Source organism: Salmo salar, chromosome ssa27 (genome assembly GCF_905237065.1).
Source record: "Salmo salar chromosome ssa27, Ssal_v3.1, whole genome shotgun sequence".
NCBI lineage: Eukaryota > Metazoa > Chordata > Actinopteri > Salmoniformes > Salmonidae > Salmo > Salmo salar.
In genome coordinates this window covers 9,232,288-9,245,222 of record NC_059468.1, presented here as the reverse complement: position 1 = coordinate 9,245,222, position 12,935 = coordinate 9,232,288, and the positions used below count along the sequence as shown (strand labels likewise).

The 12,935-nt window shown below is 41.0% G+C and overlaps 1 protein-coding gene across 2 annotated transcripts; it reads left to right on the top strand.

The window, feature by feature from the left end:
• Window positions 1–6,043: 6,043 nt before the first annotated feature.
• Window positions 6,044–12,570, top strand: LOC106588442 (voltage-dependent calcium channel gamma-6 subunit-like). 2 transcript variants are annotated; one of them, XM_014177447.2, is made up of 5 exons: window positions 6,044–6,131; window positions 8,168–8,640; window positions 9,289–9,363; window positions 10,031–10,168; window positions 10,972–12,569. In XM_014177447.2, exons 2-5 carry the CDS (start codon window positions 8,217–8,219, stop codon window positions 11,193–11,195), a joined length of 861 nt encoding a protein of 286 aa, XP_014032922.1. In that variant the 5' UTR covers window positions 6,044–6,131; window positions 8,168–8,216; the 3' UTR covers window positions 11,196–12,569. The 2 variants fall into 2 exon arrangements, with proteins under 2 accessions (XP_014032922.1, XP_014032924.1); XM_014177449.2 differs by having other exon boundaries at window positions 6,050–6,131; window positions 8,212–8,640; window positions 10,972–12,570.
• The last annotated feature ends 365 nt before the right edge of the window (window positions 12,571–12,935 follow it).

The window sequence follows — 12,935 nt, the reverse complement described above, 5'->3', positions numbered from 1 at the left end:
AGTGCACCTCAGTACTAGGTATAACTCCAGTAATGGTCATTTCTCTTTTACACAGTCAGTCTCTTCATAATGATAATTTTGTCTAGAGATATGGGAGAGGAAATTTGTTTATAGAAAATTGAGAAGGGGAAATATTATGAGTGAGAGAGGAGAGAGTGTGTCAAATGTAATTGTTGATAGAGAAAGGGTCTGAGACTATAGGGTGTGTGTGCGTGTGCGTAGGTATACCGTTCAATTTAATTTGTATGTCACCAAGCGAGTGATAGAAGGATTGAGAGAGAGACAAGGAGGTTGATGAGTAATCGTTTTTCTTCGCAGTGCACATAACTGGCAGGTGCTCCTCCTGTGGCAATCCCCTTATCTCTCTCTGCATCAGCCAGGACCTTAATGTAATCAGAGAGAGAAGGAATCACAGCATTACCACTGGCTATAATGCAGCTCACAGTCAGGGAGGAGTGGAGATGCACTGCCATACAGACAACACACAACACAGAGTGCCACAATGGAATATACACTGCTAAACCTTTATACCACGCCATATTCTATCATTCGAGCTATAGCTGTAGATATACGCTGAGCGTACAAAACAGTAGGAACACCTGCACTTTCCATGATATAGACTGACCAGGTGAATCCAGCTGAAAGCTATGATCCTTTATTGATTTTAACTGTTAAATCCACTTCGATCAGTTTAGATGAAGGGGAGGAGACAGGTTAAAGAAGGATTTTTAAGCCTTGAGACAATTGAGACATGGATTGTGTATGTGTGCCATTCAGAGGGTGAGTGAGCAAGACAAATGATTTAAGTGCCTTTGAATGGGTGTCGTAGTAGGTGCCAGACGCACCGATTTGTGTCAAGAACTGCAACGCTGCTGGGTTTTACACGCTCAACAGTTTAGTGTGTGTATCAAGAATGGTCCACCACCCATAGGACATCCAGCCAACTTCACACAACTATGGTAAGTGTTGGAGTCAACAAGGTCCAGCATCCCTGTGGAACACTTTCGACACCTTGTAGAATCCATTCCCGCGACAAATTGAGGCTGTTCTAAGGGCAAAAGGGTGTGCAACTCAATATTACGAAGGTGTTCCTAATGTTTTGTACACTCAGTGTAACAAACTCTTGAGTCTTTCCTGGTTAGGTCCCCATGTCAGAAAGAATTCCTGGCCCAACACTGTGCCATGCCTACATGCCAAATAAGACATTAAAGGAAAGGTTCACCCATTTTGAATGTAATATTGTTTTTGTGCGTCTCCGAGGGATGTTCTATCGATTCCCTGGATCATTTCATGTTTTCATGTGCATCTGAGTTATTGGCGTTCAAGCAGACAGAAATCCGTCCGGTATGACGTAACACTGTGATAAAGTCGTTCTCGCTACACTGGATGTTCATTTGAATATGACTTCTAGATCGCGAAAACGTAGATCCAGATGTCAGATTTCAATACTACACTCGAATATTTTTGCGATATTCCTACCTCAAGAAATGTGTAATTTAACCTGTTGGGGGTAGGGGGCAGTATTTGCACGGCCGGAACGTACCCGATTTAATCTGGTTATTACTACTGCCCAGAAACTTGAATATGCATATAATTATTGGCTTTGGATAGAAAACACCCTAAAGTTTCTAAAACTGTTTGAATGGTGTCTGTGAGTATAACAGAACTCATATGGCAGGCAAAAACCTGAGAAGATTCCTTACAGGAAGTGACCTGTCTGACAAGTTCTTGTTCTTCTTGGCTCTGTTTATTGAAAACTGAGGATCTTTGCTGTAACGTGACACTTCCTCCCATAGGCTCTCAGAAGGCGGGAAAAAGCTGAATGATGTAATTCCAGCCACTGGCTAAAAAACATTAGCGCTTTTGGTAAGTGCTCTATCAGAGGACAATGGGACGAAGGCGCTTGCACGAGTCGACCCCATGTTTTTATTTTCTCTCTCTTTGAACCTAAACACGCTTTCCCGGTCGGAATATTATCGCTTTTTTACGAGAAAAATGGCATAAAAAAATGATTTTAAACAGCGGTTGACATGCTTCGAAGTACGGTAATGGAATATTTAGAGTTTTTTTGTCACGAAATGCGTCGTGCGCGTCACCCTTCTTTACCATTCGGATAGTGTCTTGAACGCACGAACAAAACAGAGGATATTTGAACATAACTATGGATTATTTTGAACCAAACCAACATTTGTTATTGAAGTAGAAGTCCTGGGAGTGCATTCTGACGAAGAACAGCAAAGGTAATAACATTTTTCTTATAGTAAATCTGACTTTGGTCAGGGCTAAACTTGGTGGGTGTCTAAATAGCTAGCCCTGTGATGCCGGGCTATCTACTTAGAATATTGCAAAATGTGCTTTCACCAAAAAGCTATTTTAAAATCGGACATAGCGAGTGCATAGAGGAGTTCTGTATCTATAATTCTTAAAATAATTGTTATGTTTTTTGTGAACGTTTATCGTGAGTAATTTAGTAAATTCACCGGAAGTATGCTAGTTCTGAACGTCACATGCTAATGTAAAAAGCGGGTTTTTGATATAAATATGAACTTGATTGAACAAAACATGCATGTATTGTATAGCATAATGTCCTAGGGTTGTCATCTGATGAAGATCATCAAAGGTTAGTGCTGCATTTAGCTGTGGTTTGGGTTTATGTGACATATGCTAGCTTGAAAAATGGGTGTCTGATTATTTCTGGCTGGGTACTCTGCTGACATAATCTAATGTTTTGCTTTCGTTGTAAAGCCTTTTTGAAATCGGACAGTGTGGTTAGATTAACGAGAGTCTTGTCTTTAAAATGGTGTAAAATAGTCATATGTTTGAGAAATTGAAGTAATAGCATTTCTAAGGTATTTGAATAACGCACCACAGGATTCCACTGGCTGTTACGTTGGTGGGACGATTTCGTCCCGCCGACCCTAGAGAGGTTAACGGCGGGCCTAGCACATTTTACCTATTTGTCTGCCTCTATGGTCCAGGGTGCATTGCATGGTGCCGTTGCCAGAGAGACTATAGAAAGGAGATAGGAATCCAATGAACAAAGGCACGTATAACGCCCTACCCATGCAGACTGTCCACCAATCACGATCACATGCGGCGTCACGCGGTTGCTAAGCTAATCGTTACGCAATCCCTTCTCAAAGTCAGTGTATATGTCGAGAAATGTGCCTATTTTCCTGAAAGGAAGGAATATCAGGATTCCAAAGCTATATGATACTACAGATAGCAAGTTCATTATCTCACATCTCATAAAAGATTTGTAATGTTGTACTTATTGTTGACGAAATTTGTGCTAATGTTGGGTTTTTGAGCTAGCGCCCAATAGACTCCCATTCACTCCTTGAAGCAGAGCGCTCCTTGTCCCAGAATCGCCCAGAATGGACTGCGTGGCCCACATTGACGTAGCATGGGCAACGTGTCCCATCTCCTCAAAAGTATATCTGCTGTTGCGAATGTTAGACTCCACTCTGTGAGGCACATAAATCTGCAGGACTGAACATGGTGAGATAGACTCCTAAATTGATAGTGCAGTTTGTTTAGGAAATTTTTCAGCTAACTAGCTGCGTTACATGCTGATATTGTCTTTGGTATTATTGTGTGAGCTAGGTTTGCTAGCAAGCTAGCCAGCAAGCCCATAGAGAGAGCATTGCATTGTGGATTTTGTAGTCGACTTGAGCTGCAACAGATTTCCACAACGATTTTCCATATTGCTACCAACCTTATTATAACGGCAAAATGAAACATTTCTTCACAACAAATATTGTTCTCACGTATTAGTGTCATTTAACACTAAATTAAAGGAATGAGTGGTTTTGGGTGGATATTAGTACCACTCCAATGCAACACAACCCCAACTTTGTCCCTGACGGATCACCTCGCACTGGTCTAATCCTATCACACATTAGAGTCAAACCTCGCCATGCATGCCTTTTAAATCCGAGTGGCTCATTTTGTCAGCACCGCCACCCCACAAAGCTCTGACTGGTAGTGCCATCTTATGGAGATCATTCACAACTACATTATCTTAGTAACTCGCAGTCCAGGGCCCTTTTCTAGTACTTCAGAAATGCATCCTTCCTTCCTTTCTTGAAATAATCAGAGATCTGAATTAGTTGGACTGGTGATAACATTGCTTACACCTATCCGATCACTTCTAAATCTGTGCTTACCTAAAGGACACAAGAAAGGATGGAAGCATTTCAAAGATATTCGAGGAAACAAGGAAGGAAGTATGCATTTCTGAAATATTCAAACAGGGTCCCCAGTCTCTCTCATTACTTATCACAATGCTGAGCACATCTGACTGCAGCATTCTGTCACTGCCAGGAGAATAATTCCCTGTGCGAATGAATGTTTCCAGTCGCATAATTACCAACCCTGTTGAAGCACTGTTTAGACCAGAGAGGTCACACCTACCCCTGCGTTGCATTCTCCTAGTCTAATATGTTATTATGTGGGCCCAAATGTACATACCAGCCGTGTATTATATACATGTATTTTTGTTACAAAAAATTATTTGTGCATACAGTATGTATATATTTTTTAAATGCAAAACTAGTGCAATCAATACATCAAACAAGTCAAGAAATAAATTCAGGATCACTATTTATATTGTCTAGAGCTGATTACCCTCCTCCTGTCTGTTAGTGTAGCAAGGTTTGGAGACAGTCATCCCTGGAGTCCCTCTATGACCTCACTACATACATCTTTCCCCGATAGGGAGTTGTGGTGTGGTGTTGAGGTCCTTATGCCTATGTTGTGTACTGTATGTGCTTCTGGACATAGGATCTGTATGGTATGTGCTCGACATACAGTAGTGGCAAATAACAGCCATCCCCATGCACTCACTGTATAAGGTTGTGCTTTGGGCAGCAGAGGTATAAAATATTTACAGGTATGCTCAAATCTTTTATTGAACTTTCCAACACAAGAGAAAGGGACGTTTACGTTTGACTCAGCTTGAATTAGAGTTTTTATCAATCATTTATTAAGTCTCCCCAGAAACAATTGTAATAATGTTGCCTTTAGAATGGAAGACATCAAGTACATTTATAAATGTCTCCATTTCATATTTTTTCCTGCCAAGAGGACGCCTTTATCTAGGGCAATGTACATAGCTCACACTCACTTTTGCATCGCGTCTTTATATAGCAGCTTTAAAATAGGCTTCCAGTTCACTCAAGCAATACAGGTTTAAAGACCTTGGATCTTGCTCAAGGGTACGTTACTATTAACTGTTATAGACCCTGTGAATAGATCCTAAAATTCCAGTTGCTTAGCTGTAATCAGATAATACTGTCTCCTACACAAACCCAGATTGACCATAGATAAAACTCTGGGTTTGAAGGTGTCAGCAAAAGGCAGAGTATCCGGTTTGCCCCTTGCCATTACTCGATCTCCCTCAGCCTACATCACACCAAGGCTATATGCAAAGTTCCTGATTTGAAGTGTTGCAGCCACAATTCTTTAATCTACAAAATGCTAGCAGAAGCCCCAGGAATCTACCTTCACCCCGTTTCCTGACATAAACTCATCAGCAGGCCTGTGTCTCTAGTAAAAAAAAAAATAATGTCATTAACAGGTGGTTGTCAAAAATAGAATGAAGAAACACACACACTAAATTATTTTGGGTGCGCGCTCTGTCTCTCTCTCACACACCCAAAAACACACACAAACACAAACACACACACACACAAACATGCACACACACGCACACACTATCAGGTGCACGCTCACACACACATACATTCACACACACACACACATACATACGCACGCACACACAGACACTGATATAGTGATATAGAGTGATACACACAGTGATATAGAGTGATATAGAGACCACACACTCTTGACGCATATTCTCGCACATACATATTACAGGGGCCAGCAAAGACAGATAGATCCAGCACAACCGTACGTGCATGTCTAAATAAACATATACACAGGCTTAGGCGTGTGGCCACATAGCTACTAAACACACCCACTCACACCAGACTACTTTGGCCTCCACCCTCTTTCCCCTCCCCATACCTCCTTTCCTCTCTTCCTCCGCGACCCCTCTCTCGCGCACTCCCTCTCTTCGCCTCGCCCTATTTCATTCCGAACTGAACCACACGCACACCAAACAGGTCAGCAATTTCTTCATATCATTGTTATGATTCATAATGTGTCCATGACTGAGTGTATAGTCAAGCAAAATGAGTAGAAATAAATGAATTTTGGTCCGTTGTAGAGGGATATTGAATTATACAATTGAAAAATAAATGGAATTGCTTATGCTTATGATGGCCTTTAAAGTTGCTCTGGGGTGTCGGCATTTGTTGCTGGTCGAGTTTGTGTTTTTTGCGTATTTAATGGTGTTACTGATCACAATGTTATATATTTCAATGGGTATTGTAATGGAATAAGTTGAATTTAATGGAATATTGCGAGGCACTTTAATAACTTCTTCAGGATTGGTGGATCCCCTGCGGGAAGGTTGAGCTAACGTAGGCTAATGCAATTAGCATGAGGTTGTAAGTAACAAGAACATTTCCCAGGACATAGACATATCTGATATTGGCAGAAAGCTTAAATTCTTGTTAATCTAACTGCACTGTCCAATTTACAGTAGCTATTACAGTGAAACAATACCATGCTATTGTTTGAGGAGAGTGCACAGTTCTGAACATGAAAAGTTATTAATAAACAAATTAGGCACATTTGGGCAGTCTTGATATAACATTTTGAACAGAAATGCAATGGCTCATTGGATCAGTCTGAAACTTTGCACGTACACTGCTGCCATCTAAATCTATATTGCACCTTGGCTGGAATAATACATTATGGCCTTTCACTTGCTTTTCAAAGATGATGATATAAAAAAAATTGAAACAAATAGTTATTTTTCTTGTATTATCTTTTACCAGATCTAATGTGTTATATTCTCCTACATTCCTTTCACATTTCTACAAACTTCAAAGTGTTTCCTTTCCAATGGTACAAAGAATATGCATATCCTTGCTTCAGGGCCTGAGCTACAGGCAGTTAGATTTGGGTATGTCATTTTAGGCGAAAATTTAGGCGAAAGGGGCCAATCCAAAAGAGGTATTCAAGACTGAATCATAGAAGACTATTTTGCATCTGTAATTTGAATCTTATTTTTCAGAACTTCCTCTTCCGGTCAATTTTTATATCCCGTTAGGGTAACGGTAATGAGGTGCAAATATTATTGCTGAAGCCTTTTCATTGCCTTATTTTGAGTTAGCATACTAGTTGCTCAGACTTCTTTGTAAGATAGAGTAGCAATGTGTTGTCCATCTTTCAGTCGACATCTAAATATAGATATAGTTATTTAAGATGTATAAAACCATGTAAAAAAGTGACTTTAACACAACTCTGACTTGATGATAGTAACTGATGTAATATGTGCACACAATATTTGCTTTGAAAGGTGAGAAAGTGTCAAAGTAGCAACCACGCAGTTGGAAAATATTATGTGCAGCATTAAATTGTCCATCATATAGCCGTCAAGATGAAAATGATATTCGCCACGTTGGATTTTATCAGCCACTATAAGGGGGATACGGCAGCTTTAACATTTAGTTTATACTAACATTGTGATTGTTTAAAGTCAGTAGATTGTTTTCTACTGATGTTAAAACTCTTTTTTTTTTCTTAATTTAGAATAAGCTGCTTTCGCCTTCTTGGCTTCTCCTCCATAACTCTGTTTCCCAACTTCTACCCAGAAGCTACCTCTCTTTTTGATCTTTTTTTCAAATCTATTCTAATTTATGACCCATTTTCATTATGACCTGCTCATCATTGCATCCTTCTTCCAAACCACCTTTTACATCAAGCTTTCAATGTCTGGTGTTACTAACTTACAATTAATGATTTGTGCCGACACCCAAAAAAACTAAAAAATGTATATTTTCTGCACTGATAATCCTAAACATGATTTATCCTTTTTTATCATGGGTTTAGCATGTTTGCTTCATAAACTGAGTCAGTAGTGCTGCTAATTCCCATTTACCTTATTTTCCTGTCCTCCCACATCTTCCTGTTTCCCTCCCTCCATCCCGCTTGCCAAAACAACCCCTGTCTATCATCATTTCTATTGCTCCACTGCCACTTCACCATAAAAACCCATTCCCTGTCTCCTGCACTCTCTACCTGTCTTTAGCCATTATTCATATTCATTTCTTTCAATCGTGAACATCTGCAAAGCTGCTATGTGGTCCACCTTCTTTCTGCACGAAGAGGATGGCAGGCCGATTCCACCAGGGGTGGGCGTAGGACCAGGAGCAGGTCCACTGGGACTGACCGGTGTCATGGGTGGCAGAGGGGCTTGGGCTGGTGCTATGGGAGTTAAGCGCCGGGCAAAAGCGTTGACATCGAGACACCCAGGGGGCATGAGCGAGGTCCAGAAGGGCAAGATCAAGCTGGCGTTCTTCGTGGCCATCATGGGCGTGGTATTGACAGTCTTGGGCTTGGGCACAGAGTATTGGGTGGAGCTGTCCCCGCCCAAGAACTTCTACAACAACCAGACATGTCTGGCGGCTCACTACGGGCTGTGGAAAGGATGCTCCCGGACTCTGTGGGTGGCGGACATAGACCCTGAGCGAGAGAGCTGTGGGCCGGCTGAACTGCCAGGAGGTGACTGCTCTGGGGCTGCATGAATAGGCCTACATGATTTTTTGTAAACCAAACAGCATTCACTCAAACTCATTCATTCCAAACTATACAAAACGCTCTCTTGAGAAATCCTATGGACCCTTCCATGACAGATTTGAAAGGGGTAGTTCAGCCAAATCTCATGATTTCAAGGCCAGAAGTGACAATTATGATTTCATTACATAGCTATGGCCCCCACCATTAGATAAGGCTAGATATCAGGTGTTAGCATTGTGTCCACAATCCAATCACTGGATGCAGGTGTAGACTGGGTCACAGATGGACTGCAACATACATTTACATTCTGTAGAGATAGATGCTTACCTTGAACTAACACACATATTACTCTCAAATACTGTTCTAAAATAGAATACCAGTGAAGGCAGTGCTTTAGTATATTTGTATGGTAGTCTATATGTAGGATCAACTGCATGTATTAGATTACAAGATGCCATGACACTATTTGTATAGAAGAGATAACAGCCTTGGTATTGTCATCGATGTGCATGAATGTACGATAACTAGTGTGCTGCAAGCCGTACGAATCTCAATAAGATTATGGTGATGGGCAAGTGGATAAGGTCTCCATCTGTTTCAAATAAGTTCCTCGTCTCTCCTCATCTCCTTCAGAATCTCACTGCAACTACTTCAAGTTCTACACCACTGGAGAGAATGCCGTCATCTTCCAGAAGACAACAGAAAAGAGTGAGTCAGCTTGTCCCCTGCCCTCTTTCAACCTATGTCCCACCTTGCCCGCCCACTCTCTTTCTTTCTTCCTAGAGTCTGTCGTCTATGCTTCACTGGGTCAGCCATTGACTGCAGAGCGAGTGTCTATAATGTATTCCTCCTACTCCTTTTCTGTTATGGCATTGAAGTCAGCAAGGCAGCGTTTCTTCGTGGGTCTATGGGGACCAATTGTGAAATCCTGTTTTTTTTTCTCGAGCTCTAAACCAGAAGTGTTGTGCACCATATTGGCACAGATGGCCAAATTCAATATCTTTGGATTTATTATGCGCAAAAGGAACAATATCTTCTGTGTTTTGTATTCGTTTCAATGGGAATGATGCCCGATATGTCAGGACTGTGACATTTAACGCTTCCATTATCCTCTAGGCAAGTCAGAGGTGAAGTACCAATATCTGTTAGAATTTTAAGTGGATGCCATGACCTTTACCTTTTTGCAGATTGCCATTTTTGAACAATGTTTCCCTTATGTGGTTGTTTTACTTACCTTAGTTCAATGCCCTCATTGCAAGTCGCTCTGGATAAGAGAGTCTGCTAAATGACTAAAATGTAATTGTACCTGGTGCCAATGTACTATGAATAAGGGAATGCACCTGTATCAAGACAATAACCGTTTCTCTCTTCCCAGGTCTGAATGTGGCGGCAGCCATGATGGCCCTCTTCGGTCTCTTCCTGATGGTCATGGGGGCCATATGCATCACCACAGCCCTCAGCAAAGGAGAATTGTTCTTCCTCAAGCCTGCTTCGGTTTGCTTCATTCTGTCAGGTGAGCGAGTAGACATATGACAGCCAAGGTATTATACACTGTGTTGACATAACATTAAGAATACCCGCTCCTTCCATGTCATAGACTGATCAGGTGAATCCAGGTGAAAAGCGATGATCCTTATTTATCCCTTGTGGGAAGCATTGGAGTCAACATGGGCAAGCATCCCGACGAGTTCTGAGGGCAACAGGGGTGGGGGGGTTCAACTGTTAAAAATGTTTTGTACACTCTGTATAACTACAATGGTTAAATGTCACATATCTAATGAGACCATGGGAAGATCTCATTCTCAATTGCATACTCCTCGTGTCCTCTCTCCTCGTCTCCTTCTCAAAACCCATTGGAGGAGAAGGTCAGAGGGGAGGGACCTCTGGCTTTGCCATCCAATGGGTTTTGTGAAGGAGATAGGACATAGGATGCGAGGAGAACACAATTCAGACCTTCCCCGTGTTGCAGAGAGTTAGGAGTCAGTTAGGACTAAACCTGTGCATGCAGCAGAAACAAAACAAATGCTACTGGTACTCAACACAAAATTGTAAAAACGAAAAACATAGAGCCATTATTCAAGTGTATCAAGGGAGCTCACTAATTAGATACACAGGGCATTAGTCATGGCACCTGTCCAGTCCTGATATACTCTTGAGGCTCTGAGAAGTGGATGTGGAAAAGGTCACAGATATCAATACCACCTCCACCATCCCATCAGTAAGATGTATTTACCATCTCCACACACACCAAGCCCCTAATATCTCTCTCTTTTGTTCTTTCATCCCTCTCTATCTCTCCATCCTTCTCTCTCTTAGGCCTCCTGATGCTCCTATCTCTTACTGTTTTCAACCAATCGGTCCTCTCCTTCCTAGCCAGTGACCACTCGGTGCCTTTGCATCACGAGCTGTCTTGGTCAGTGTCCTGTATTGGGTGTGCAGGGGCCATGCTTATTTTGGGCGGAATCTTCTTTCTCTTGCTTGCACTACCATTCAGTCCCTGGCAAAGGTGTTTTCCCCCAAAAAATGAAAGTGACAGCTAGTGGCGAGAAGGAAGTATTGCACTTTATCTGTATGTCTTATAACTGTTGTTGAGAAATGGTGTCTCTTGCAGTCTTACATTTTACGAAGATGTTCCTCGTCTTAAATGTTTTTTCTCTCCTTATTTTGCATAAATCAGTAGAGCTCATTAAAGGGACGTTATACTGCTCTTGACCTATGAAAGCTGAATAATTAACACTTACGATAACCAGGTTTCCATCCAACATTTTTATGCGAGTAAAATGCGTGTTGAATAACAAAATGTATTGACAGGCGTGATGGAAACATATTTTGGGCGGGGTAAACTTTCCAAATGTCAACAAAACAAAATACGCTAGACAAGGTGGGATCTTTCTTTGTCGGTAAAATGAATTATGCGAGAAATGTCGGTGGAAACGATTTTAACCATCATATGGAGTAAACTTTGAGTCACGTAATGACATGTTGTGTGGTCCTCCCCACTACGAAAGCATGGGAAAGCATGCAGTCTATTAGGCTACAGATTAAATCATTTATGACGAACTTCACAGGCTGGTGAAAGTGCAAGGTGATGAGCTTGATGCTCCTTTCCAATAAATATTGAGGGTCTTATTCTGGTGAACTGATAATCGATGCTTGGCTGCCGTTTGACAAATAAAAAGAATGTTGCTCTTTTGTCCATAGTAATGGTAGGCTATAGGTGTGCTCTAGCCAACAGCGAAATGCGCGTTATTGGCTTCAAGCTCAAGTGACAATACCAGTGTAGGCGCACACGTTATATAACACAACCTTTTTTTGTGTGTGAGAAAACCATCAGTAGAGTTGAAAATGCGATGAAAACCCATTTAATTTGTATTTTTTATTGGGTACGTGGGAATGTAAAAGCAAAAGGTATTTTATGTGCACGACTTCATCACGCACAGCCTTTTATCTTCAATAAGTACATTTGATGGAAAAATGTCTGGAGGGAAAATGCACATATTTGTTTTTATGCGGATTTTAGAATACTCACGTGAACATCTGTCACCAATTGGATGGAAACCTAGCTACTGACACGTTTCTTGGCAGAATCAAAGGTGTTAGTTGCATGTGCAAAATGTCATGTGCTGGTATGTTCAAACATCACCCCAAGTTTTTCAAAGTAATATTAAATTCATGTAACAACAACAACTGTTAACAGTTGTTTTTTGAATTTGTAAACATCACTTCTTAAGTATTTTTGCCAAAACTTTGATGATATTGTGATCGACAGTCTTATTAGAGAGTATTAAGGCTAGGCGTCCCGCTAGCGGGACAACTTCCTGTGAAACTGGAGGGCGCGCAATTCAAATAAATAATCATAAAAAGATTAATATTAAACATGTAGGTACATACAAGTGTCTTATATCGGTTGAAAGCTTACATTCTTGTTAATCTAACTGCACTGTCCGATTTACAGTATCCATTACAGCGAAAGCATGCCATGCGATTGTTTGAGGACGGCGCCCCACATCAAAATATTTTTCCACCACCACAGGTTTCATAAATTCACAAATAGCAATTAAATATTCACTTACTTTTGAAAATCTTCCTCTGATTTGTCATCCAAAGGGTCCCAGCTATAACATGTAGTGTCGTTTTGTTAGATAAAATCCTTCGTTATATCCCAAAAAGTCTGTTTAGTTGGCGCCATCGATTTGAGTAATCCACTCGTTCAACATGCAGAGAAAGGAATCCAAAAATCTACCACATAACTTTGTTAAAACAAGTCAAAATATGTTTCT

Coding starts and splice junctions, on each gene's coding strand:
- LOC106588442 (XM_014177449.2), top strand. CDS start 8,217: ATGTGGTCCACCTTCTTTCTGCACGAAGAGGATGGCAGGCCGATTCCA. Junction 8,641..9,288: donor GCCGGCTGAACTGCCAGGAG/GTGACTGCTCTG, acceptor CATCTCCTTCAG/AATCTCACTGCAACTACTTC. Junction 10,169..10,971: donor GGTTTGCTTCATTCTGTCAG/GTGAGCGAGTAG, acceptor TCTCTCTCTTAG/GCCTCCTGATGCTCCTATCT.